The sequence below is a fragment of the Anopheles stephensi genome, chromosome 2, assembly GCF_013141755.1.
Source record: "Anopheles stephensi strain Indian chromosome 2, UCI_ANSTEP_V1.0, whole genome shotgun sequence".
NCBI lineage: Eukaryota > Metazoa > Arthropoda > Insecta > Diptera > Culicidae > Anopheles > Anopheles stephensi.
This window is the reverse complement of record NC_050202.1, coordinates 20,295,807-20,322,763: the sequence shown is the minus strand read 5'-3', so window position 1 is coordinate 20,322,763 and position 26,957 is coordinate 20,295,807. Positions and strand designations below refer to the sequence as shown.

Sequence of the window (26,957 nt, the reverse complement as noted above, 5' to 3'; positions counted from 1 at the left end):
TCTGATTACCTTTAGTTTTGGATTATCCTTTTTTTTCCTCGCACACGAGCCCTCAACTTTGGACGAACTCACGTAAACTTTCTGAAACCCCACACTTTAACTAATAGAAATATGACCCCTCTTCTCCCGGGGTGTCGATGTTCACTGACATAACCCGCAGGACCAACTGCTAACCGAAGCGAATCTTCAAGGTGTATTTATGCATTTCTAAGCAAAAAAGTCCTTAAAAAAGGAACCAAAAAAAACGTTAGCGTTACCCTTTTATTTTTTGCTCTCTCGGGTGTCGTCCGAAACACACACACACACACACGAAACACCTGAGGTATGGGCCATCGAAATTCGGTAACTGTGAAATATGGAAAGCGGAGAACCCCGAAATGGTTGATAAAACAATACCCAATTTTTGAGAAACGTTCCTTAAGCGAGCGAAACTTTCTACGCACATTGTTCGGCACGGAAAACAGGGGAAAAACTTTTTCCCTTACGTCATGTAAGCATGTTTTCATTGTTCTAACCGGGGCTCTTTCGCCCAGTTGGACGTGGCGTTGGACCTTACAATTATGCCATCGAAGGATGATGTTGACCCTTTTTTTTCTTTTCCAGGCAACAACTTTCCCATGATGAATAACCATTTCCTGCACAAAAAAACAATTGGATTTCCGCCCAATAGTGGCAGCCAAAGCCAAAGGTTGCACAAAAGATAACAACGTCCTGCAGAGGCTTGGTTGAGTAAACAGTATCGAAATTGATTGTTGCTAAAACTGCATCCCGCACTCCTAAACACATCTATCTTGCTGCTGCAGACACGATGGAATGCAGTCGGGGGAGAGAAAAAAAAAGCTGGAAAAGGCAAACCCACAATGGTGTCAAGGACGAGCGCTTGAACGGTTCCTGTCTGATTAACGAAGTCACGTTTCCAAGTGAAACCCTTTTTCCCTGCTCACTCCCTACCTCTCTCTCTCTGTCTCGTGCCATCAGTGCCATCTCCTGCTGTCTAATGCTGTTAAACGTTACCCGTGTCACATCTCGGGCGCTTTGGCTCTGCCGGACGAAGCTTATCGGTTGCTTTATTTTGCCAAGTCATTACCGTGTTTTGGATGAGATATTTAAAGTGTGGCAAAAATGGAATGGCAAAGCTTTCTAAAATCTTATGCTGGTAATTTGTGAAGAGTTCCGTGTCTTTGCGACCTTTTTTTTGTTGTTGGTCCGAGAGAGATTGTGGTACAGGTAAAGTGTACGGGAGAACCTTTCCTGTGGTGAACGTTGGTCATGCTGTTTTGGTATGAGATTAAAATAGGCAAAGCCCACAATGTTGGTGTGCAAAACACGAAGGTCAGAAATAATCAGATTAGACGGAGAAACTCACATTAAAAAAACCTATTGAGAAATTCTAATTGAAGCTAGAGTTCCAGGTAGCGGCAAGTCAACCTACCGCAATGACTCATAGTAATTAAAATCTCACAAAGAAATAGTTTCTCCCGTGGATTCGATCAGCAAAACGAAGACGTCTTTCTTAAGGAACAATCTTCTAGGACCGTGTGCCTACCGTCACCGCTCAGCCATGGGCCCTAACGAACAGACCATCAATCAAAACCCATCTCCAAGCGAATGCCTTCCCTGGGTCCGTGCGAATTTCACAACGCCATAATGTCAAGCCATTCCGGAGCTCAGAGACGCGACGGCAACGTGTTCTAGCCAACCTGTAAATCAATTAAACGCCATCGTTAACACTCCAGTAACCTTGGCTTTTAGTGCCGCTGCTCGGCGGTGACAAGATTCATGACGGCGTGCCGCTCGCACCACAGACAACCATCAGACTTACAGGCTCAAGATGTGAGTCGCTCCCGGATGGGTAATTGAAGAAGCGCTTCGCTACACAAGACACTAAGCAGCTATTATGGCTCAATAGCGTAATGAGGTATTAATTTTTTCCCCCTGCTAGCAGTTGAAAGGAGGCGAAATCCGTGGTCTGTTTTGGATGACATTTAACTGCTAACTCTGGGCTATTTTTTTTGTAATAGGAAGGAGGTCAATGTATCGCTTCAGGTTTTTTCTCCCCTCTATGTCCCGTATACGAATTGCTCAGAAATTCGACTACCTTCATCGTTCGACGGTTTGCAGCTGATTCTTATTAGGAAATCGAGTTGATCCCGCTCGGCTAATGGGCATCAGAATGCGAAACCTAATGAGGCTTATCAGACCCCGGACTTCGGTTGCAGGTAGGTTTCCAATCCAACTTGGAAACATTGGAGAGCCAGCGGAGATACACCCCGAAAGTTCACTGACAGTTAACGGATGCCGGGACCACCACCACCGCGCCATCACCACGCGCCGTAAACAACCTTGTGTCCGTCGCCTAGAATATCTCAACTATCTCGCTCGACAAACGGCAACTACCATAATGATTGCCTAAAGTTGTCTTCGGAATTGGTAGCAGTTCGTTCATCGCTACCCGCTATCTGCTCTTCTGGGTACCATTAGAATGTGTCCGAGAAATGATCGGACCCGAGGGTAGCAATCTACCTGACAGAAAGGTCCACCGCACACAGTGTCTGTCTCGTGCGCTCAGGAGTCCCCTTTTCGAAATGGTGTGCTAACGGTGGTGGCATTTATGGTCGTGTTGATGCGCTAGAACAAATGCTACCTCATCATGCTTATTGATGGAAGGAAAACACTCCACACAAATGAGCGCAACCTTTTTATCGTGCTCCTTCTGGTCTGTGTGTTCTTTCGACAACCGATCAATCCATCCATTGCGCACCCACCAGGGTCGCGCTCTCTCTAATTATGTGACAACCATTATCGGTGGTCGTCGTGAGATGTTTAAGCTGTCAGATTTAAGTGTGTTGCCGTGTGTGCCACAACAATTGCTCGCTACCAACAAACAAAGCTATATAGTTACAATAGTCGGGTGCGCGCTGGAAAAAGTGGAAATGCATCGCCGGAATGTGTAAACAGTCGGGGCGTCGCCAGGGCGTCTATGACGGGAGCGAAACACGTTCAAATATGCGAGGCCAGCTTACGTTCAAGGATTCGTGGTACGGAAAACGGAAGGAACAACATCACCCACCGAGCAACGCACACACACCCTCGCTCTACTTTGAAACAAAAAAAAACGAACCTCAGAGCAACACGTTTAGAAACGTTGGATCTTTCGCTTGGCAGTAATTTGCGGTTAGGTTTCTTAAACTCACCAGCTCCGAGTGATGGAATTCGATGTGAAACTAATATCCACCAACGAAAATGGGAGTAAAAAAAAAATGGTGTTTCCTTTTTGTTTTTCTACCGAAGCTTCAAGCTTAAGTCAGAGATGGCGATGAGTCAGTGCGTTTGGAATGTGTACCGTGACGGACGGCTTCACTAGAACTGTGTGGGATCGGACGAACTGCTAGAATGAATTGTGCTTTTCCTGGGGATTATGGATGGCCGGACGAACTGGGTCAGAAGGTTAGCAGGGTGCTGCCTGGCCTGGCGTGTACTGATATTAGCTATCGTAAGTGCAATATTTATGAACCATAAAGTAGGTCGTCCCCGGGATACTCGAGAGCATATGTTAATGATCGGGCGGATCATACTTAGACAGAGTGTATGGCTTTTAAAGTTTTATTAGTGGGTCATCCAGAATCTAAGTAAAGTTTTATTTATGATCATTTTGACTAGCATCGCTTGTGGAATGAATTTGGAAATATTGTGAACAAGTCGAATTTTTTGATTGAAAATTTGAAATGTTGAACTGAGGCATGAGTCAAAATGAGTTTGATGTAGTTATAGTTTTTGGTTGTATTTTTGAGGATTTTTTTAAACTTCTTGTTCAGATTTTTTTTTATTAGCAAAGCATTAAGAAAAATCTTATTTTTTACGACTAAATATAAATCACATAAACAGGGGATCACATAAACCAATCAAGTCAATCGCTCAATCAACCATTAGGCAACCAAAACAAACACCTCAACCTATTTGCAAGAATCGAGAAGAAAGTGGATTCAGAACTTGCATACTAGATGTTTTGCTGTACATCGTGATCGCCTCCAATTCGAACGCGTGCCATTCATGGCAGATTTCGACCCGTTCGGCATCGGCGCAATACTCGATTTGACCGCAATACCTGAGCAGACTAGTTAAACCAGCCATCGTCGCCTGATCATACTGAAACCCATCACCAATCGAATCGATTGCGTATGGCATGCAATTGGCAAAATAAAGGTCTCTCAACTCAATCACGTAACACGGGGCCACAGAGTCGCCGTGTGGTGACGGTGGTGGCGTTAAATAATTCGCTTTCCATGGAGTTACTCCCGCAGCGTGTATGCCTTTATTTATGTGTGCCATTTCTCCAGTTTAGCAGCGTAAGCCAGCCAGGTGTGGTTGGTTGGTGGCATGGTTCTAATGGCTTACTTTAAGTGTACCGTTGAGAGGAGTGCGCAGAATCTGCATATGTTATATGGGGTCAGTACGAAGAGAATGTGTCTCTGCGTATCACCACCAGTAGACAACGCCAAAGTCCATTAACTACTGCAAAAAGACTACAATTGCGTTCACGTGCTGAACCTCGACTCCGGTCAATATAGTCATAATTTCGTGCCATCTTGGGGATTACCGAGGAATTTTCCCCGTCTGAACTGAACCTCCGGCGAAAGCACTAAACACACACACATTTATGCTAATCGTATGCAAAAAGCGTGTACCACCCCAGGTTGGGAAAGGAAGGAACCAGGCGTGAATATTATTCTTTAACGGTGTGTGCCCTTACTATTCGAGCCTCGAAAATTATGCTGCCCCGAAAGTCGACTGCTGCTGCTGCAGGGTAAGTGTCGGTAGAGTTATTACAAGCTGATAGCCGGCAGCTAGAAGAGCGGATGCATAAAGACCGCGCGCCAATGGTGTTGTTTTTGCTTAATATGTTTTGATTTGATTTTGTACGGTTCCGCCTGACTGTTGTGCTGATTTTTGGCTGAGCGCATTAGTTTGTACGGGCATAAATGCTTCTGGCTATTGTTGAAGCAGAAAACAGCCGTACATTAACGGTGGACGTGTTTTAAGCCTTTTTGGAGGTGGGGTATGGTGGCGGTTGCTCGCACAAAGCCACAATATTTGGTTGGTAAAAGTGGAATAATGGTTCATTGAATATTTTAGGCAAATGTTAATGGCGAAATTGAATTTCTGTGTCGAGTTAGCGTTAAGGGATGTGACCGTGTATATGAGCTAGACTCTTTGGCATTAACTTCGAGACTTTAAAAAAGAAGGATATTGTAATTACTCATCGAGTAGTAATCGAGATAAAGTAGTTATACTTAGCTAAATTCTGGAATGTTTAAAAAAAAATACTTTAAAATATTCTGTAATGCGTTCCTCCAATATAGCCAGCCACAGAGAATGAACAAGCTCAAAGATATATCAAGCCACAATAACTTCTTCTGTTATGTGGCCTTATTCGGTTTTTAATGCAATGCCCCTATCGTTCCCTGAAGGACCCTCATGAGGACCAGGTCGTAAATGAATATTACTATTGCATAAAACCGAAAAAAACCCCTCTCATAAGTGCATCCAGCTCACGCACATACGGCACACGCAGGTGGGAAGGCCTTTATGCACCAACCAAACATGATAGTCAACTTGAACAGCGCCCGTCAGCGAATGACCATCGATGCATGGCTGCAGTTCGAATAATCACGCCACAACCTTCTAGTATCGGTGGTATCGTTTTTGAGCCTGGGGTTTTCCCCTTTTCGGATGAACCTCACTCAACCTTGGATGGAAAGAGTTGGTTGGAATGGGGAGGGATTATTTAGAATGCATGCACGCACACCATTTACTGTACATCTCCACCCGCAAAGCCTTATTATTCTGACGACTCTGAAGTGTCTAGGACGGTTGGTACGGGGCAAGGGATCATCACCGCTGGACGCTCTTGTTATGTTTTGTTGATGCCCGCCATCATCAACAACTCAGCAGTTCGGGAAAGGTCGGACGCGGCATCATTATGACAGACACGAGACAGACGAATAGACAGACATTCGCCTCGGAGGACGTGTGCAAACAAAACGCATTACGGAGCGATATTACAACTAACCGAATTGCATGCGTTGATAACAAGTTGATTTGATTGAGCGTATTAAGCCGTATTAAGCTAAGGGAATATCGCAGTCCCCTAGGCTTGCAACTGTCTTTGCAAGTCGGCCGAGTCTTGGTGAGTGAGTGGTTGCAGTTGGGAGGCATATTAATTTAGCCGGCATTAGGCACAAGCCGACATGAGGCAGTGATTCTGCGAATAAATCTGGTTGTGAACTGTTTTAAACTATTTTATCCCTGCAAAGTAAATTCCAACGGCAGGGATGAGACAAATTCAGGCGAACATGTTAGCTTATCATGGATTATGTTTTCAACCCTCTGTGCGTGAGTGAGTGGGCATGATGATGATGCAAGCGGCGTTACCCTGCCAGTGTAATCCAGTTTGCTCTTGTTTGTTCAGCAACTACTACGGAACTTCCGGTAAAATCCAGACAAATGATGACGTTTTTACGAAAAAATTACCACTGATTACGCGTGTTACAAGTTAAGCGAGTTGAAAATCCAACTGACGTTTAATTACGCAAATCGAAACATTTAATTGACTCGTTGCAACATGGCAGAGTTCGAAATATTTTTGTCTGTATTTAGTTAAGGTGAGGGAAGTTTAACTTTAGTCAATGCCTTCTAACAGTCTTACTTTAAATTTTATATTTAGTTTGCCGATTTTTCATACATATCTGCCTGTTGAAGTTGAGGAATTTATATTATAATTAAATCGTACAGGACCGGGGTTCAAATCCTTTCCGGACCATCCCTCCGTAGTGAGGATTGACTGTTCAACTTCGTGATATCAATAAGTCTAGTAAGCAGGCATGAGGGTCTTTAAGCCAAGAAGTAGATTATGTTGTAATTGAAAGATTCTAGAGATGTGTTAGGGGCGGTACGGTGGCAGAGGTGATAACGGCGCCGGTCTTCACACAGCAGGACCGGAGTTCAAATCTCATCTAGACCACCACCCCAAATGTAGGGCTGACTACTTTTCTACTGGTAAAATCAAGTCACAGAAAGCCAGAAATTGCAGGCCGAGACCTCTCGATGTTGTAGTGCCAAGGAAGAAGAAGAAGTTGTTCTACTTTCTACATATCAAGCTAATTTACTACTAATGTTACCTACCTAAAACGAATTTATAGACGAGTCTTCAAATGGAGCATATTCTCCAAAGTGTTTAAAATGAAATACTTAATTAATAAGTACAATGAAAATATAAATGAAAGTGTATCGTTATAATATTGGATACTCAGTAGAATATCAAAACTCATTTTGTACTTGTAATTTTCCTTAATAGTTAGACGATTTCTTACACACAAAAACCCCAAGAAACCTCATCACACAGAAACACGTTACAAAACAGCGCATTAAAATATTTATAGCAAAACATATAATTATCCGATTATCCTCCCCGGCATAACAACGCATCAAACATTAATCGTGGCAATAAAAATTGCTCATCGTTGCTTTACAGCACGTGCACACAACAGATACCGGGTTGGGTTTGCTCGCCTCCCAATCCCTAGCCCCTCAGTGCCCAGACGAAACTTGTACAAAACGATTCATTCCGGTCGGTCGAGGAGGTTCGATACGATTTCCCTGCTGCTACGATTTCCCCGGTGGAAAACAATGGTGAATGAAACAGAAACCAAAACTACAAACACAACCCTGTTCGAAGCTATTTCCGCCCTTAGCACCGAAGTCACCCCCGGCGGCGAGCACAACACAAAATGAGTCGTTTTTATTTCGGACCCAACTGTGTGTGTGTGTGTGTGTGTGTGTGTGTGTGTGTGTGTGTGTGTGTGTGTGTGTGTGATGCTGTGTTGCGAAGCGAAAGAACAAACACCACTTTTTCGCCATTGCATAATCATCAATCCCCCACACCGCACTAATTTCCATTCTCAAGCGATCGGGAAGAATACCTGCGTCTCGTTTCTCCCAATAAATAAAATGGACAATAAAATGTTTGCAGAAGGGCTAGAACTATAATAGCTAGCGACCAACCGACCATCATCACTACTACCAACTCTTATTCAAGATCCGCGTTCTTCGCTAACGCACTCTCCACACTAAACTGGGCTAATGGACTGCAGATGATCGAAACAACACGAACAGCACGCGCAGATCAACGGAACAAAAACAAACCCCGCCCGTGCGTCCGAGCCATCGAGGAAACATGGCAAATTTCTGTGTGTGTGTTCTGTGTGGCAGCATAAATGAGTTTCCGAACGAGTTTCCCCAAGAATGGGCAATCCCACTAAACGTGCGTGTTAAGTTTGGAGTTTTGACCCAATAAATAGTTCGCGCGATCACGAAGCGCTGCAGAAGAGTATAGGCGGAGGTAATGAATCAGACGAGAACAGGGGTGAGAGCCAAGATGTTCTATAACCCAGTTCCAAGGCCCACTACTGGAGCACTTTTATTGATTTACATTGGGGTCCCTTCTTGGGGAAGGGCCAAATTTACGATCGCCATTCACGATCGAAAGCGAGATCGTCTATTATAGGTCGAGGATCACTTTAAATTCTTTGCGATTTCATCATGTTTCTAGCTCCCTGGCAGGGGGAGATGCTTCTGGGCTGGGAGACTTGTGGAAGTTGTCCAAACCTCAAAAAATGACAAACATGCTTTTAAGGGAACAAATGTTCATTTCCCCCATTATGTGTTGCTAAAAAGAATGATTTTTTCCTTCTCCTTTTTTTATCCAGCTTAAAACATTTGATTGAGACATAAAGTCGAGACAGGAAAATAGGAAGCAGAAGCAAAAAAGACCCCGACTCGCTCACACACACATCCTACAGCTCAGCACCATCGTCTCCCTCCACGGGGTGAAAATCCCTCCGGCTTCACTATTGGTGCTAATGATCTGCTAAGAGAAATCACTTGCTTACGACTTTTCACAACATGTTGTCAACTTGATTGGCGAGCATGGTAGGATTGGGGCGGATGAAGGGTTTCCACAACAGTGAAAAGCGGAAAGGAATGAAAATTATTAGCCATAACAAACAATCATCAGCATCTGAAGCTCGTGCGGCACGACCACCACCATCATCCATCTTTACCGCGAAAGTATAGGGCGAAAGTACAGGACGGAGGATGGCAACCGGGTGGAAGCGGGACGCAATGATGCAATCCCGAGTGCATTAGCGCATGGATGCAGTCCGTCCAGTAGTCTATCATTAAGCCTGGCTAGTTGGCTGGAGGAGTGCTATTAATTATCCGATGGGCGGGCATTGGGTCTATCTCTCCGAACCCGAAGCCCGCTAACAATGTTTGTGAGCGCTGGATTCATAGCGCTTTAAAATAGGAAATTAATTGATTGAACCAATCCGGCATCGAATGCGTTATGGAAAGGGAAAGATAAAAACGAAGCGATTTATTTTTGCGATAAAGGAAAAGGTTGCAATTTCCTGTGTCGAAAACATAAGATAGCTAATTTATATCGATTGCGTTGGAAAGTAATGTCTGTGTATAAGCTACGATTTCAGCAGAGTTTTGAGTGATAGAAAGATAAAGAAGACATTGATTTAATTTGTGAAATGATTTGTACAAATACAATATAATTTGTTGTCATTTTATCGGCTCAAAAGAAACTTCTGCCAAGCCACACAAAATGATGATAGTTTTTGAGGATGGTTTAGGAGGTTAGAGGGTTTGAATAGGATCTAGCGTTAAAAAAATGACTTAAAAAACGACGCTTAAGGGCCTAAAGGCTAAGATTAAAGTGCAAAAAAAATTATTAAAGGCAGATGGGATAAGAACCCCGGGGTCCTACCGCGGAAAGATCAGGGTACTGTTGTCTCTCTCTCTCTCTCTCTTCTTGGCCTAACGACCTCTTAGGGACTTGCCTGCCTTTATGGCTTTCACGTGGCTCTTAGACTTAATGATACCACGTAGTCAGTCCTTAATACGGGGGAATGGTCCGGATGGGATTTGAACACCGATCCTGCAAACCAGACCGGCTCCGTTGTCACCTTTACCAACGGGACGTCCAACTGTCGCCTTTACATCCTCTAAATTCATTTACTTATTTCAGTCCATAAAACAAGCATATCCATGTTTAAGTCAATAAATAATTTTGATATGACTTACGACTCTACTCTATAAGATATGAGGACAATTGCTTTATGACTGGGAAATATGGGAAACTCAGAATATAGCAATGAGTAAAGATTTTTTTTCTTAAAACTGATTTTGTAATGCTTTGCTTCAAATATATCATCAGTTATCCATTAAATCCATAAACTATAATCCAATCAGTCTGATTCAAATGCAAGGAACGGCAACTTCAGAAACTTCTCAAATAAATTTCATCCCGACATGAACTGCCAATGCTCATCAACACTTCCTGTTAAACCCATCGTTAATTGGTACATTTTCGTTGCTCCACCGTAAGATACCGATCGTTCGGTACCGGATTTAGAACAGATAGCATCCGTGTATCACACATCCGAAATCTTTTCAATACAGTTTAAACTGGTGAAAATCAACCTGCTGGGAAAATTATAATTGCCCTACCCGGTCTACCAGGAAACGGGTTTAATTAAATCGTTGCCGTTGAAATCGTCGTTTTGCATGCTACAGAGATGAAGCGATGATAAGATGGAAAAAGATATATCTTGCGAGAGTTTGGCAAAGTAATGACGGAAAGATAAATGATTCGATACGCTTTCCTGACATGGTTGTGGTGTGATGCTAATCATTTCTTATTTAAAATGTTTGCTCAATTTTCCACCGCTTGGATGTTGTTGCTCCCTTTCACTGGGACCTGAAGTGTGTGAGATGGATTTGCACCCGTCACAAGCGGCATGACATCCTCATTTGTTTCTGTGGCATGTTTCTTTTTTGATGTTGCAACAGAAATTTGACACTTAAACGTCACACGAAAAATGTGAACCCTCCGTACGTTCTGTTGGCTGGGGTCCGAGGAAGTGAATGGAATGTGTGTTTCGACCACAGAGAAGGCCACCGGCACCTGCAATTCTGCACACCAGACCCGTCAAGTTTATGTTTTCTTTGTCCATTGCGTCCAAACGGTGGGGCAAACGGTGTGCCTGAAGAATTCTGAAATCGTTCGTTGCTACTATTGTTGTTGTTGTTGTAGGATGGCTCAGTTTTCGGAGTTCCAAAACAGTTGAAACATGCTTCAGTTCAGCTGCCCATTGAACTTGCCATTGAAAGCGCACGTTCAAGCGCAAGGCTGCATCACCGTGGTGGTGGATTGTGACGTTCGTCTGCGTGCCATGTTGTTGGACAAATTCTACAGACACGCGAAACCCGTACGTGGTTTCCGTGTCTGTCGGCAATGTTGGTTGTAGCCGAAACCGGAGCCTTCGGAGCACGAGAAGAGTTGGCCTTTTCGGTTGTGGCTTGTTCCCGCGTACGTGACACTTCCCCCAAAAGCCTGTGGTGCTTGCGGGTGAGTCAACCGCCGGTGACACTTGAGAAATTGTTAGAATACGTTGATTTTCAGAGAAATAACAGTTTTGGCACACAGGCCAACTGTTGCTTGAAGCGATACGGAAGACCACCACTGGAGAGTTCGTTGGCGAATCTCCTTGAGGCGCAGTGTTTTTGTGCAGCTGCGATGCGTGTACGTGATACGAAATTAATTAACCCACCGAGTCAAGGCGAGCGCACGATGAACTCTGACGGACGTAGTTATGAGTGCGGTTCAAAAAAAATCATTCATTGAAAGGCTGTTATACGCGGAGTTTTGCAACTTGATATGAAATTGGTATAATTGCTTCAATGAAGACGGTCCAATTGATTTTTATGTCTCGTCTGGAGATGGGTTGTTTATTAGTTTTTCATTTCTATAAACAAAATGAATTAATAGCTCTGTTGATAAGGATAATGGATGCTATGTTTGACAGTTGAAAGGATCAACATAAACAATAACTTAAATGGCTTTCTCTTAGAAATTCTGCAGCGTCGAGTTACTTATGGCAAAGGGCTTATCAGACTTGAATTTTCTATGATTTATGATTTAGTTATATGTCTGGGGAGCCTTCATCTAGTTTTCCATAACAAGGCGTGCACTGTCAGGGCTTTTTATGACCTCCACTGCTTTGTCTGGTATGTAAGGGCAAAATAAAAAATAGAAAGATTGCAAAAAATAAGAACCATAAATATATAAAAAAAAAAAAAAAAACATTCTGCCTCCAGCTTCCGTGGCGATTAGACGTGTTTCGCTGTGGAGCGTCAAACGGAACATTTGCGTACGGCAGATAGTGGTCATTGTCCTCGTGTGCGATTGCGTAATCAACGTGATTACCCGTATCGCACTAATCGGTGTCTCCGCCTTTCTCCGGCTTTCGCTCGGAGTTTGTGTTTATCGATCGTGTGGCGCCTAGCCCCGATCAACGTGTGTTCTTAGTGTTGTGAGTGTGTGTATCTGCCGATCGTTGCGATAAGCAAGCGTATCGACGCTGCATCGTCGCATCGATCGTGAACTGTCTTGTGTGTGTGTGAGTGTGTGTGCTCGTGCGCGCGTGTTTGCTTATCGTGTATATCGGTAAGTTTGTCTTCCCCTACTTCCCCCGTTGTCTCCGGTCCTTACATGGGGACCGACTTATCGGATTCGGAGAGGGAGATAGAGCCGAATGTGAAGCGTAAGCCTGGTCGCCCTAAGGCCGCTCCTGCCAATAAAAAAGTGGCACTAGAAGAGAGACCTTCTACCTCGAAGGCATTGTGTAGTGCCCCGCTGGCAAATAGTTTTTGTACCCAGCTGGCGAAAAATGATGATCAGCCATCTGAGCATCGAGCTCGTGCTTACCCGGTGTCGTGGGAGGGTAAGCCGCTAGTGTATTTTATGCCACGCACTAAACAGCTCGACGTGAGGACGATCGCGGCATCGTTATTTAAAAAGTACCCGGGCGTTGCCGATGTGTTTCGGATGCGCCCTAATAAGATCAGGGTCACCGCAAAGGACCGGGCTCAAGCCAATGTAATTGCGGCTGATCCAGATTATACGGAGCACTACCGGGTTTACATCCCTGGTAGTCTGGTTGAAGTGACCGGCGTGATTGAGGATTTTGATTACCCGGAGGAGGAAATTTTGAACTTTGGGGTGGGAGCTTTTCTAGCACCAGATACCCCAAAGGTAAAAGTTCTTGAGGTGAAAAAGCTTTTCAAGCTAGACCCATCAACAAAGGACGAAAAAAAATATATTCCGACCTCCTCTCTCCGGATCACGTTTGAGGGAACGGTACTTCCGCAGGCCCTCATCCTAGAAGGCCTCCGGATACCCATCAACCGGCCATACGTGCCAAGGGTGGCCACCTGTTCGAAGTGCAGCCGGATTGGACATGCCGATCCGTTCTGCACTCGCAAGATTTGCTGCGGAAAATGCAGAGGGGCTCACGCTACTGAGGAGTGCAAAGCCCCATCCCAAAAATGTTCGCATTGTCGGGAGGAGTGGCATGAGGTTGCATTGTGCCCTGTGTACCGGAAACTGCAAAGGGAGCAGACTAAAACGGTAGCCGAGCGGGCACGCGGCTCATACAGCGATGCTCTAAAGGGAGCAAACGCATCGAACCCCTTTGCAGTGCTGGATAACACGGCTGCAAATGGCGAGACCAATCCGACTGCACTGGAACAGGTGCCACCGAGATCGGTAAAAGCACTGAGAGTACCTTATAAAAAGGTACAACGGAAGGTCTTAAAGACGAAAAATAAACCATTGGCACCACAGCGCCTCGCTAAAGTTTCTCCTCCCGTCCCAAAACGTGACGCTGATCCCAAAACTCCCGCCCCCCAAATTGCCAGGAAGCAGCCCAAGAAGAAGCGATCACCTCGGGCCGAAGTTCCTTTGGAAAACCTAGCTTTTCCAACTGAGCCCAAGGGCTTCCCGAGGATCCCTACACCGTCCCTTTCCGAGATCCTAGAATCCCTCCTCTTGACCCTTAACCTCCCGCAGCATCTGCATATGATCGCAACTTGGGCCCTTCCTTTCCTGAAGGGGATGATCAAACAGTGGCTGGCTCAATGGCCATGCTTAAGTATGATGGTCCGTTTGGATGATTAATGGCTCCTACGGCTACTATCATACAGTGGAACTGTAGGAGTTTACTTGGCAAGCTAAACTCCTTTAAAGCATTAGTGGGCGAACACAACTGCGATGTGTTTGCCCTCTGTGAAACTTGGCTATCGGATGAAATTAAATTAACCTTCCCGGGATATAATATAATCCGTGAAGATCGCGTTACTAGGGGTGGAGGGGTACTGATTGGTGTTCGAAAGAGTCACACTTTCACCAGAATACCCACCCCTAGACAAGAAATGATAGAAACTGTCGCAGTTAAGGCAAAACTGGGCGTTCTTCACGTGACAATTGCATCCATTTATATCCCCCCGATAGCCAACAATGAAAAAGAAAAAATTGAAAAGTTCAAAGAGGATCTTGGAAATTTAGCAGTGGTCTTGCCTGGACCGCTTTTGATCCTGGGAGACTTTAACTCCCATGGAATCGACTGGGGGTGCGATAAGGATGACATTCGCACTCCTATCATCCGAGATTTCTGCGACAGATTTGGTTTTTCCATTCTCAACTCAGGAGAGGCAACTAGGATGCAGACACCTCTAAGTAGGGCGAGTGCACTGGACCTGTCTCTAAGTCCATCAGCAATGGCCCTGGATTTTAGTTGGAAGGTGATCCAGGACCCTATCGGCAGTGACCACTTGCCGATAGAAATTTCCTACATCAAGGGAGGATGTCCAGTAGAAGGAATCCCCGTTAAATGTGACTTAACGAGGAACATCGACTGGACGAGATACGGTGAATTAATAGCCGCTTCGCTTTCACTTGACTTGGAAGATTTGTCTCCTGTCAAGGAGTACGAAAAACTTGTTTCAATTATAAACAAGTGCGCCCTTGAGGCCCAAACAAGGCGCTCCCACCAAGCAAGGACATTTAAAAAACCTCCCACTCCTTGGTGGGACAAGGATTGCCAAGCGGCTTTTACCAAGAAGCGTGAGGCATTTAAAGCCTTCCGGGACACGGGCTCGAGGTCTTTATATGAAAAATATAAAGGACTGGAGAGAACGTGCAAAAACCTGTTGAAGGCGAAGAAAAAGGGTTATTGGCGTAGATACGTCAATAATCTAGACCCCGCCACTTCACTTAATTCGCTTTGGAGAATGGCTAGAAGGATGCGAAACAGCAACAACATCAATGAGAGCGAAAGCTTTTCTGGCGAGTGGCTGTATGAATTTGCCCACAAGCTTTGTCCCGATTTCGTTCCTGCGCAAAGCTTTACACAACATGCGCCTGGTAGTGACCCTAGGATGGATTCACCGTTCTCAATGGTAGAGCTATCACTTGCTCTCCTATCAAGCAAAAATTCCTCCCCAGGTCTGGATCAGATTAGTAGCAAATTGCTTCAAAATCTGCCCGACATAGGGAGGAAACGTCTGTTACGCATCTTCAACAATATGTTGGAGGTCAACAGCGTTCCGCAAGAGTGGAGAGAAGTGAAAGTTGTCACTATCTTGAAGCCTGGCAAACCGCCATCAAGACACGACTCGTATCGGCCAATATCGTTACTGTCGTGTCTGAGGAAACTCCTTGAAAGGATGATTCTTTTCCGGTTAGAAGAATGGTTGGAATCAAACAACCTTCTCTCAAATACCCAGTTTGGTTTTCGTAAAGCCAGGGGTACTAATGACTGCTTAGCCCTTCTGGTAACAGAAATAGAGCTTGCTCGTGCACGCAAGGAGAACATGGGATCTATTTTCCTGGATATACAGGGGGCATTTGACTCAGTATCACCATACAAGCTGAGTCAAAAATTAGAAAATGTGGGGCTGGGTCCAAAGTTGAACAACTTTCTGTTCAACCTTTTGTCGGAAAAAGCTATGTATTTCAACAATGGTCATGTGCAACTAAAGCGGACCAGCTTCCATGGACTAGCCCAAGGGTCCTGCTTGAGCCCCCTGTTATACAACTTTTATGTTAGCGAAATAGATTCTTGTCTAGCACCAAACTGCAGCATTAGACAATTGGCTGATGACGGCGTCATATCTTTTGCAAGCAGGGACGCCGCCGAAATACAACTGGCTTTACAAACCACTTTGGACAACCTTTCCGAGTGGTCTGAAAACCTTGGTATCAAGTTCTCTGCAACGAAAACTGAGATGGTAGTCTTTTCTCCTTTCAGCGACACGACGAAAAACAGGGAGAAAAGACTATTTGACCCGAAAATTGATGTCTTTTTGTACGGTGAAAAGATATCAACTACCGACAATTTTCGATACCTTGGTGTTTGGTTCAACTCAAGGCTAAACTGGAGTACACACATCACCCATCTGGTGCAAAAATGCAGTAAAAGAATCAACTTTCTAAGGACAGTCACAGGATTCTGGTGGGGCGTCCTGCGACTGTATAAGACAACGGTACTATCCGTGTTGGAATATGGAAGCATATGCTTTCATTGGGCATCCAACACGCATATCCTCAAGCTAGAGAGGCTACAGTATCGTTGTCTTAGACTCGCACTAGGGAGCATGAAATCAACACACAACATGTCCCTAGAAGTGATGACCGGAGTGATGCCGCTAAAACTTCGTTTTGAAATGCTGTCGCTTCGCCTTCTAGTCCGTTCTTCAGTATCAAATCCCTTGATCGAAGAAAATTTTAAAGCGCTTCTAGAGACAGGTTCTAAGAGCAAGATCTTGAAAATCTACGAAGATTTTGTTGCCCTACAAGTGCATCCTAGCGCTCCACAGGCATTAAACCGTGCTGCCCTTCCTGAGACCTACAGTTCCCTTTTAACAACAGATTCCTCGTTGCACGAGGAAATTAAGACCATACCGAATGATCTTCGCCCGATGGTAGTTCCGGGCATTTTCAGGGATAAGTATGGTCATTTAGACCAAAGAAGCCAGTATTATACTGATGGATCATCCTCTAAGGAAGGCACCGGCTTCGGCGTTTTTAGTGAGTCCGCCGAAGCATTTTTCAAATTGCGGGAGCCGTGTAGTGTCTACACCGCAGAACTAGCCGCAATCTTGTACGCACTATTGATTATAGCAGCGAGACCTTCGGATCAGTACTTCATCTTTACAGATAGCCTTAGCGCTATCGAAGCACTAAGGTCCCCGAAGGCTGTTAAGAGTCAGGATTTCCTGGTCATTAAAATCATAGAATTGCTTGGCTCCATGTTCGACAAGGCGTTCAGGATTTCGCTAATTTGGGTACCTTCTCATTGTGGAATTCCCGGCAACGAGAAGGCAGACTCACTGGCCAAAACAGGCGTCCAACAAGGCGCATTTTACGACCGTCCGATCTCGGCCCGAGAGTTTCTTCGTCTACCACAGCAGCTTTTCCTGTCTCGCTGGCAGAGCATGTGGGAGGCGGATGATCTCGGGCGATTCCTTTTCTCGATCTCTCCGCAAGTGTCCCTGCGGCCTTGGTTCGGTGGGCTCTCTGTAGACCGGGCGTTCATACGCATGATGTCTCGACTTATGTCGAATCATTTCGCGTTGAATGCTCATCTACAGCGTATAACTCTGGCCCAGACAAAGGTGTGTGGCTGCGGTGACGGATTCCACGATGTGGATCACCTTCTGTGGTCCTGCGTGGAGTTTGAAACCGCAAGACCCTCCTTGTTGGGCGCAGTCGAGAGCATCGGCAGACGACCGGGCATAGAAATTAGAGAAGTGCTGGCGACCAGAGACCTCGCATACATGAGGCTCATCTACCAATTCGCCAGAGACAACGGCCTTATCCTTTGATTCCGCATCCCCATTATCCTACCGAACCATATCCGCGATTCCTTTTTTGTTATTCGTTGTGTTGTCTTTGTCGTAAGTGTTAAGTGTTTTTTTTTGTAGTGCCACGGGTGGTCCGTTGACAAAGCAACAGCATCCGGGGTCAAAGTCGGCACTGTCGTAAGAAAGGAGGCAGAATTTTCTGTAACAGTGTTCTTCATCTCTGTCTAGCCTTGATGGGGCGAGCTCGGCCTTGCTGGCGTTGGGTTCGGAGGTGGTCGGCGGGTTCAACCCCGTAATTAGCAGAGACCCTGCTGTTACGGGATGGAACTCGCCGATAGCTTCTGAGTTCGGTGCTGGCTTGATCGAGCTTGGGCTATCACTGCTGGGCAGTTTGAGGAACACTGTACGCAGGCAAATGTTTGTAATGTCCCGATTACTGTTTTCTTTTTGTTTTGTAACAGTCTAGATCAGCTACACGGAAGGATGTTCCGTTCCACACACCACACTACCACCAACACAGCAACAGAAAGCAATAGAACCGGACCAAACCATCAATACAACCACCACAATAGACATGAACAACCACACTGCAATCTACACACACCGACAACCGAGCATGCCCGGGATAAGGCAGAATAACAGGGAGGAAATGCCTTGTTAATATTTGTGAATATGTAATCGTCAACACATGCGGTGTTGACAATACGGCGTCATGCCGTAATACTGGAATTATAAATAAATAATAAATATATAAAAAAGTAAAAACAGGAATAAATAAAAACAGGAAAATTACAACACAATAAAAAATGTAAAATAAGAATAATATGTTAATAGATTTAATAAAATATAATAAATCAAATAATAAACATGAAAAATAAAGAAAAATACTCAAACTTTACAAAGAAAAAGTAAAATAGTAGATAAAAATATATAAAACAAAATAAAAAACAAATTAGGCTAATATAAAAATCTAAAGTAAACTACAAGATAATTAAGAAAAAAGAAAAACAAAAACATGTAAAATGTTCATCAAACAAGCTTCTTATTATGCTCTACAAATTTAATTAAAAATACTAACTAAACTACCCCAACTTACTCCACTACATCGCTTGAACCTTGACAGTTATCTTTAATCAATTTAAAAATACAAGTCACGCTTTAAATGCACCCATAACCCACCCATTAAAGTAAACGATCGGAAATTTACCAATTGACCAGCTATCACAACCATTTGGGTTTTATCGTCCTCGTTTTAACGCTTCAAGCCAAACTCACGAGGACCGCATCTCCCACAGTGACTTCAACCTTTACTACCACCGGACAGCGTGCGAAGAGTTTTGCTCAAGTTAACCACTCTGCGCGCTCGCTTTCGGCGAACAATCTTTACGAGCCGTGGAAAATCAACCACGATAATGGAAATGCGTAAAACGTTAATCTGCATGAGCATCGTCCACCGTGTGCTCAGGCAAGAAAATTACATTCATTGCGCGCGCGTACTCTTAAAGCAAGAGAACAAACTTAATGATGCCCATATAATGATCGGTTCGAGGTGTGTTTTCGCTTTCAAAGGAGTCATTTCCAAAAAAAATACGACGAAATCACTACCAATTGAACCCTTTCGAACCGATCGAACAATAATCGTCGGGGGCACATTAAATGTTCAGCGTCTGGTGGGAATAAAAATGATTGACTTGCCAAAACAAAACAAAAAAACCCGAAAGAATCGATCAAAACGAACCTCCCCAAACGAGTCAAAACATAAGATCGAGAACGAATGCACGTGTGCAGCACGTAACGAATTACATAATGATAGGAATTTTCTCGCCTCATAATGCTTCCTATGAGGCCCCTTTCTCGAGTGAGGTTCGTTGGAATGCTTAAGCACCCCGGTTCACTGGAAATATGACGGCGTAACATCCGACATCCTACCCCCGAGACACAGAATAACACGGCTGCTCCAAGTACACAACTCTTTCCCTTTTGCTGTTTTCGGGACAGCACCATTTAATGGCTCATGAGTTCGAGAGACACAAACCCCATCCATCACTACCTGGCTGATGTCGTTCTGCATGACCAGCAGAGAGCCGGTAGTAGAACACCACTCGTTTGTTGGTGAGAACTGACAAAAACCTAACATGAGCACGGCGTCGTCAACACCGGCGCTAGTTACGACGCTGGCCTATGATAAATGGAAAAACATAATGTACGATGTAATACTACAAAACATGGCAGCGCGGGTAGTGTGGTTTGTTCGCAGCTTGTAAGCGAATATGTTTTGCCAGACCGGGAACAAAAAAAACACACGCACGCGAGTGACACATCCCGGGAGAACGTGAAAAACAAACCGGAATGTTATTGGCGGTTTCCTCGAGCACCACCGAAGGGAAATACGTAATGGGTTTCATCAGCAGCCGAAAGAAAAAAACAAACAACCAGCGGTTGCACATTACCGGTTCAGAGAAATAATTCAGATGGGCTTGAAATTATCGCTCGGTGTGCGATATGAGAACTAAACGGATTGGAGGATATGAATGTCGGGGGGAGGCTGTCAAATGGTGGCATCGAAGGTCACACCAGATGCATGACAGACAGCGAGGGTTTGAGTTTTGATGCATGGTTCTGATGGAAAATTGAGATAATTCGATTTTATAATTCAATCTGGAAGTATCATGGACACATTGGAACGAAAATAGCGCCGATAAATATATCTGGCATTGGTTGGTTTGCTTGGCAATACGATAATCACCTGTTTGTATGGGTGTTTTGAGGCGATCTAACTAGCTCGAGTATCATAGCGTAATGGTTTGGATTTTGGTCTCATATGCACCGGAAGTTTGCGGATCAAATCTCATCCCAGGACTCAAGACAGAGAGGGCTTATTGCAGATGGTTTTAAAGATTTGCTAATACTTGCTGACCGTCAAATGGCATCCTAGATTTTTTGACACCACGCAGTTGGATATTCAGTCCTCACTACGTGGGAACGGTCTGGTCTAGATGGCATTTGAACTCTTGATGATGAGATGGGGTCTAGATATGGGATTTCTCAGGAAGTCGGTTAAGGTTCGAAGTACAAGACGTAGGTTGTTGAGATTTTGAGTTACGCAAAATTCATGAATTGCTTTCAACGTGGAGATTCTTGTAGTATGGGCTGGTAAAATCCACTGTCAAGAAACCTTTCACGCAAAAATGTAATAACAGAAAGATAGCCTATTATTTCCTTTATTTTATTCTAGTATGCCGATTTAAAGTATTTGGTCCAGGACGCTAAAGGTTAAGAAACTCGGGAGCCTCCTCTTTTAGGTTTTGCTATCGGAATATGTGATAAATATAATTCTTAACTGGTCTGGTTATTCTGAAAGGCAAGAATATAAGGCAACGGAAGATATACCTGGATCACCAAAGCCCAATCTATGATCACCAAGATATCTAGATTTCATCGTGCTCTGTATGAGACCCAATTTCGCTTGTACTCTTTTTTATGTGTCCGGGAAATGAAAAATGTATGTCAATCAACGATAAGATTTTCCAAGTATTTTTTTTAGAAACGTCGTGTCGAAAATTATAATCACCTGTTTTAAGGTCCCAGACTCTCAAGTGTTAATTACATTATCATAAATAATGAGTCTGACAGGTTTTTTTTTCTTACCAAATTCAAAGATTCCCACACACCTTGTTTTGCTCTCATAAAACAAACACGTCAATCTATAATTATTCTACCGCTTACCTGTATAGTTACTGCCACAGGTATATCTGCAACGGAATGAAGAGAAGAAAGACGCTCTGATTAGTGTGATGTGCACTCTCCCGCAAATTACTTGACAAATGAGCCTTAAGTGCCACTCGATAACTAAGAGAAGAAAAAGTAGAAAATATAATGAAGACACGAAGGAAAACACACAAACACACCTGGATGAAAATCTTACGAGAGTTTTCTTTAGTTCCCGCCTTTAACTTTTACCTTTTCCCACCAGCTCTCGAACGCTTTCATGGTCGAGGTCAGGTCGTTGCGAGGTAGTTGATACTGTACCGTCGCTAAAATCACCCATCTTTTGCTCTCAAAGCCACAACTGCTCCAGTATGAGATGAAAAACGGCTGGGAACTGTTCGCGACAATGTTTGAACAATGAAGAAAAAATGAGCGGTATTTGTTTTCCCTCCTCCCCCCAAAAAAAAGCCCGATGGCGCGGCGTGCATCACCAGCTTTTTGATTAATTTATACGACACGAGACTTTCCGCTAAAAGACAACCTCGAGAGAAAGGAACGAATCGAGCGGCTTGCAAAAATAATCTCCACCTCGGGGGGCGGAGTTTTTATTTTTCTTGCCATAAATAATTAACAACGCACCCGTACAAAAGAGAGAACCAGAAGGTGACGCGTAGCTCGATGGGGAAGAAAATAAAGCATCCGTGCCCAGAGGAGGCTTAACATGTTTGATGTTTCGTATGATGCACACATCCGGGAAAAGAATTGCACAAACAAGCACACGAATTGGGATCCGTGCGAGCCAGCCGAGCCGGTTTATTGCAGCCAGTTCTCGTGAGGTGCTTTTTTAATAAGCTGATGGTGATATTTGACGCGAAATGTCAAATAGTTGTGCATCCATTCTTCTGCAGGCTTCAGGGCGGCTCAGCGCGTTGCTACTTTCAAGGAAGTAAGAGATTTGTGAGCATTTTTATTGGGGTGGCCTGCACAAAGGAATATCCGATCGTAAAGAGCAGTCAATCTCAGCCTATCGGACGACCAACCCTTTCTGGGTGCTGGTAGCAAACTAGCCACCAGCTGGGAGAGTTATTCACTTGTCATACCATGACGCTGACCGGGGCTCGCCGTCTGTCAACGATGGTGGACTGGTGGGCCCAACACAATTGCGGTGATATTAATATTTATTTTTATTGCACATCGGACGCTGATTTATAAGGATACTCGGTCGGTGTCGGAGGGACGATAGCCACCCTGTTCTCTACTATGGTTTTCCGGATGTGCGAAACCGTAATTAACGCACTCTCGGCTCACTTGTGCGTGATGTGATGGGCGTGTGTACGCGAAGATGCGATTGCTGGATGCTTCTTTTCCGCGATTGTGATTGAATTTCATTGTAGTTCCTGCTGCCCGCTCGCTCGGTAGACACACGACCTTCAGCAGCAGACCAGCGCTCCAGAAGGGTAAACGGTTGCAAAGGTCAGCATGGCGCCCGGATTCACATCACATCATTGTGCCTCTCCTCTGCTCCGATGCAAATGCTGATTGATGATGCGTTTAATGTAATTTAATGTTGGCGGGATGTTTATTTTTAGCACGTGCTTTTAGCTTACCGCAGGACCAAACCGGGACGCCAATGATAAAGCGATTGGTTGTAATGATTTCATTTCATATCGTGTTTGCATTTTTTTTTTCACAGGTCCATTTTATTATTTAGTGTACTTTATTGTCCCATTTTATGTCCCCCTTTCATCAGCAACTGTGTGTGTTCACTGTGAGAGTTCTTTTGAGTGCCATTGAGCAATCATCGTAAGAAATCATTCGATTGAAGGGTGTGAATGATTTTAGAATGAAGTATTGTATCATGCCATTAAAAACGTTTTCATACAAAAAACAAAACTTTATCCTTACAGTTTAACGACGCAACTCAAACACACATTTCTATGGCACTGTTGGGCTGGTGGCCAAAATCGCTCTTCGGAACAATTAGAGCAGAAAATCAATCTTTTGCTTTCGACCCATTATTTCATCGCAAATGTTAACTTTTGGCAGAGTTTTGCCTTACGCTTTTTCCCTTGCTGTGTTTTCTTACTTCCAAACGGCGAAGTGTATTTTGAGATTCATCACAGTCCGTTGGTAACGATAATGAATGGTTGTTCTAATCGATGTTGACTGCTTGAGTGCGGTGTTTGGATTATGGATGTACATTTTTTGGTCAAAAAGAAAAACAATTTAGAAGAACAATTTAAGAAATTCACATAAAGTAAAGAAAAGTTATAAATGTTTAATGGAAAAAAAACAAAAAAAGGAAAAAGAGAAGAGAAAATGGAACAACCATAAAATGAATCATGGGTCGTATCAAACAAAAATGATATGGAAGTATAAAAGAGGAATAAGAAAAATTGAGAATAAAACATAAATAAACAATATCAAAAATTGCCAAATCGACAAAAAAAAATGAGAAAATAGAAAACAAAATAGTAAAATGGATGAAAACAATAGGAGAGGAAAATAAGAATGTGCGATAATGAGAAATCAAAACGAAAGTAAATAATCTTCAAAATCATTAAAATAGGGGAAGGAGAGTATATAATTATAACAAACTCAATATACAAATATTAAAATCAGTTATTTCAGTGTATTTTATAACTAATATAAGTTTTCTCAATTGGAACATTATTTACGAACTTGCTTTATTCTCACACTCTCTTCCTTTAATGCCTGATCGAAAATGATTGACAGGAGCAACGACCCATCTAAAGTGTATAAACTTCCAACAAAACATGAGCCAAGTAAAATTCGCCCATTCCCATATGTGCTTCACACCGTGCGAAAGGAAACGCGCTGTTAATGGGGCGCGCTACATTTTTAAAGGCAAGATTGAAAAATAAAACCCACCCCGATAAAGCCTCTTTGTCGGCATGATTTCACCAGCCGATCCCGTGACGAAGCATCGAAGAAAAGCGCCATCACCACACCACCCCGTCTAAAGGTGCTGATGAGATGGGGATTGTTTTAATGAAGTGTTTAATTTCCATTCGCTTACGCACACACACACACTTAAGATAATAAAAAGAGTGGGACGGAGAATATATTTTAATTTCTTTAAATTGCACCTTAAACCCCTTCTGATGGATGTTGTGGAATTTTTGAAGGTCATTTGTTAGGCGTTCTTGTGCTTGGTTTCTTCTTTTCTCAGCTGAGATCTTAGCTTCCTTTTTCGCCCTTCTTCATTCATCGGTAGTAGATCTCATTTAACAACGCCGAAAATGATACCTTTCAACAATCCACGCCGTCGAAGGGATAATGTATGCAGGTTCCATCGTCGGCTGCTGGCAGTCTCCAGCTGCCCTATATATCAACCCGTATGGCATCTATTACAACGTTCTTCCGCCATTGTCACCGAGGTCTTTGCGATACATCATCACCATCCATCTTAGATGGCTTGGCGATGGCACAGATCAACATCATCATCCGCAGTGTCGTGCACTGGGTCATCAGAAAAAGCGTTGGTCTCGTTTTTGCCCACTCAGAGCGGCGGTTTTCTCGGACCGATCACTTGACCTTCACCGGTGTCCTTTGATGATGCACACGGCCATATTGCACGTGTCTGTCAGCTGACGAGACACAGCTGCCAAGACCATAATATGACGTTTACATTCACACATATTCAGATATCGTTTTCATTCTTTCTATCTCACTCTCGCTTCAAAAATCATAAATCAATCCCGGAAAAGCCCTTGAGCTGGCCGGTATATTTTATTCACTCGCGTGAGGTTGGGTGGTTTCTCGATAGAGCAAGGCTTTAAACTAGCCACAAGAATATTTGCTAAGAAACTTCACAACATGTTTCAAGAAAAACGTATGTTTTCCGGTGCTTTTGGGATTACCCGGTTGTGGCGTTTGGCACATCCCGTGGGATAAAAATAAATAGAAGCAATGGCAAAGGGTTTGCCTAGTACTGTTCGTAGACAGGGTGGGAAAAGTTATGGCTTCCTTGACTTGATGTTACCCGTAGAAGAATAGCCGGTCCTGCGAATATACTAGGCGAATATCGGTGACATCAAATACAATCAGTTAGGTTATTGATGATAATTCGGAAGTTGCTCATATCATTAACGAATCATATATTCCACAGTTGACTAGTTGGTTTGTTAGACTAATGGTTAGACTTCATTCGTCTCTGACAGATTTCAAAGAGAATGTATCTCCTCTGTTGAAGCAGTTCTATTTTTAAATCCTTTAAAAAGCCATTCCAACTTTGTTTATGTGATAATAAAAATCAAAATCATATTTATAAAGCTCCTAATTAAATGCAAAACAAACAGTTCCAACTGGCTCAAGGGCATCTGGAACATACATATTGCGCCCATCGTTTGTTGGTTTTTGTGAATGAAACTTGCCCACACCATCTGTAAGGCAAACGGGGAACTATAAATCGCTGCCAAGTAAATGACAGTCTAAATACACAGCTGCCAAATTCATTCACAAACGCGGCTGGTGCGTACCAACCGACCGGGTCTCTAAACCAGAGGTTGGGAAGCGACCAAGATTTTAAAACACACAAACCGACGCCAAACCACACCTGACTTGGGCTGAGGAAGCAAGATGCTATCCCGATTAAGATTGCCTTTACTCTTCATCTAAAACGGTGTGTAAGCTCTCCACCGATAGGGTGGTAAGTGAATTTTGCAATTTCTGCCCATCATTGCCAACTGTTTCGGCATACGGTAATGCGGGATGCACTCACATCACGTGTGTACACTACTGTGAGCAGCTAATGTGAGGTGATGGATCGCTTCACCGATGGAATCATCGTTGGTGTTCCCCTGGGGTGTGGATGTTTAGGACGCTAGGAAATGACGAAAGACGATGATGATGTAAAAACATCCTTCATTTTTTTTTCTCTCTCCATTTTGCCCTTCATCCAAATGCCCTTTACGCTAACTGCTCCGAATCGCAGTCGAAGCAAAACCCTTTGGCGATGAGTTTCTGGCTCAAGATTTCATTGAAAACAGCGCCCGCAGTATCTCATCTCAATCGTACGCCTTCGAGGTGGTAACGCGGTTTGGAAAATTTTCCACACATGTCTTCCCAAGCGCTGACGGATGACTAAGATAAATACAGAGCCGCGTTTCCCGGTGTAGATTGGCGGCTTGCACGAAGCGACATCGAAGGTGAAAGAACACGTGGAACACCGGCGTTGGTTGGGTCGTGTCTCTATCAGACTTTGATGTGATTTTGGAACGTGCAGCACGGGAAAGAGATTCATTTTGCAATCCATTGGCGGATGTTTGTTTTGATTTGGGGGGAGTCGTTGTGTTTGTGTGTGAGAGAGACCAAAAAGTATTTTCGTGGTCGATTACGATTAAGACGTTTTACACCGAGAAGACATGCCTGGTATTTGCGTGCACCATTTTTTTGTGATAAATCATCAGCATCACAAAATCAGTGAACGGGAGCGTTCTTCGTTACAACAACCG

The 26,957-nt window shown here is 43.9% G+C and overlaps 1 protein-coding gene across 13 annotated transcripts in view; it reads right to left on the bottom strand.

The window, feature by feature from the left end:
* The window catches only part of LOC118505787 (mucin-17), an 87,701-nt gene that overhangs the window by 9,789 nt on the left and 50,955 nt on the right, over window positions 1-26,957 (bottom strand). For 11 of the 13 annotated variants that reach the window (XM_036042096.1, XM_036042107.1, XM_036042097.1 and 8 more), the window contains one exon: window positions 21,499-21,524. The exons of 1 other annotated variant lie outside the window; for it this stretch is intronic. In XM_036042096.1, the coding sequence (XP_035897989.1) occupies window positions 21,499-21,524 (26 nt within the window). Of the gene's footprint in view, window positions 1-9; window positions 168-21,498; window positions 21,525-26,957 lie in introns of those variants that run through there. One more of the 13 variants, XM_036042109.1, reaches the window with a different exon arrangement.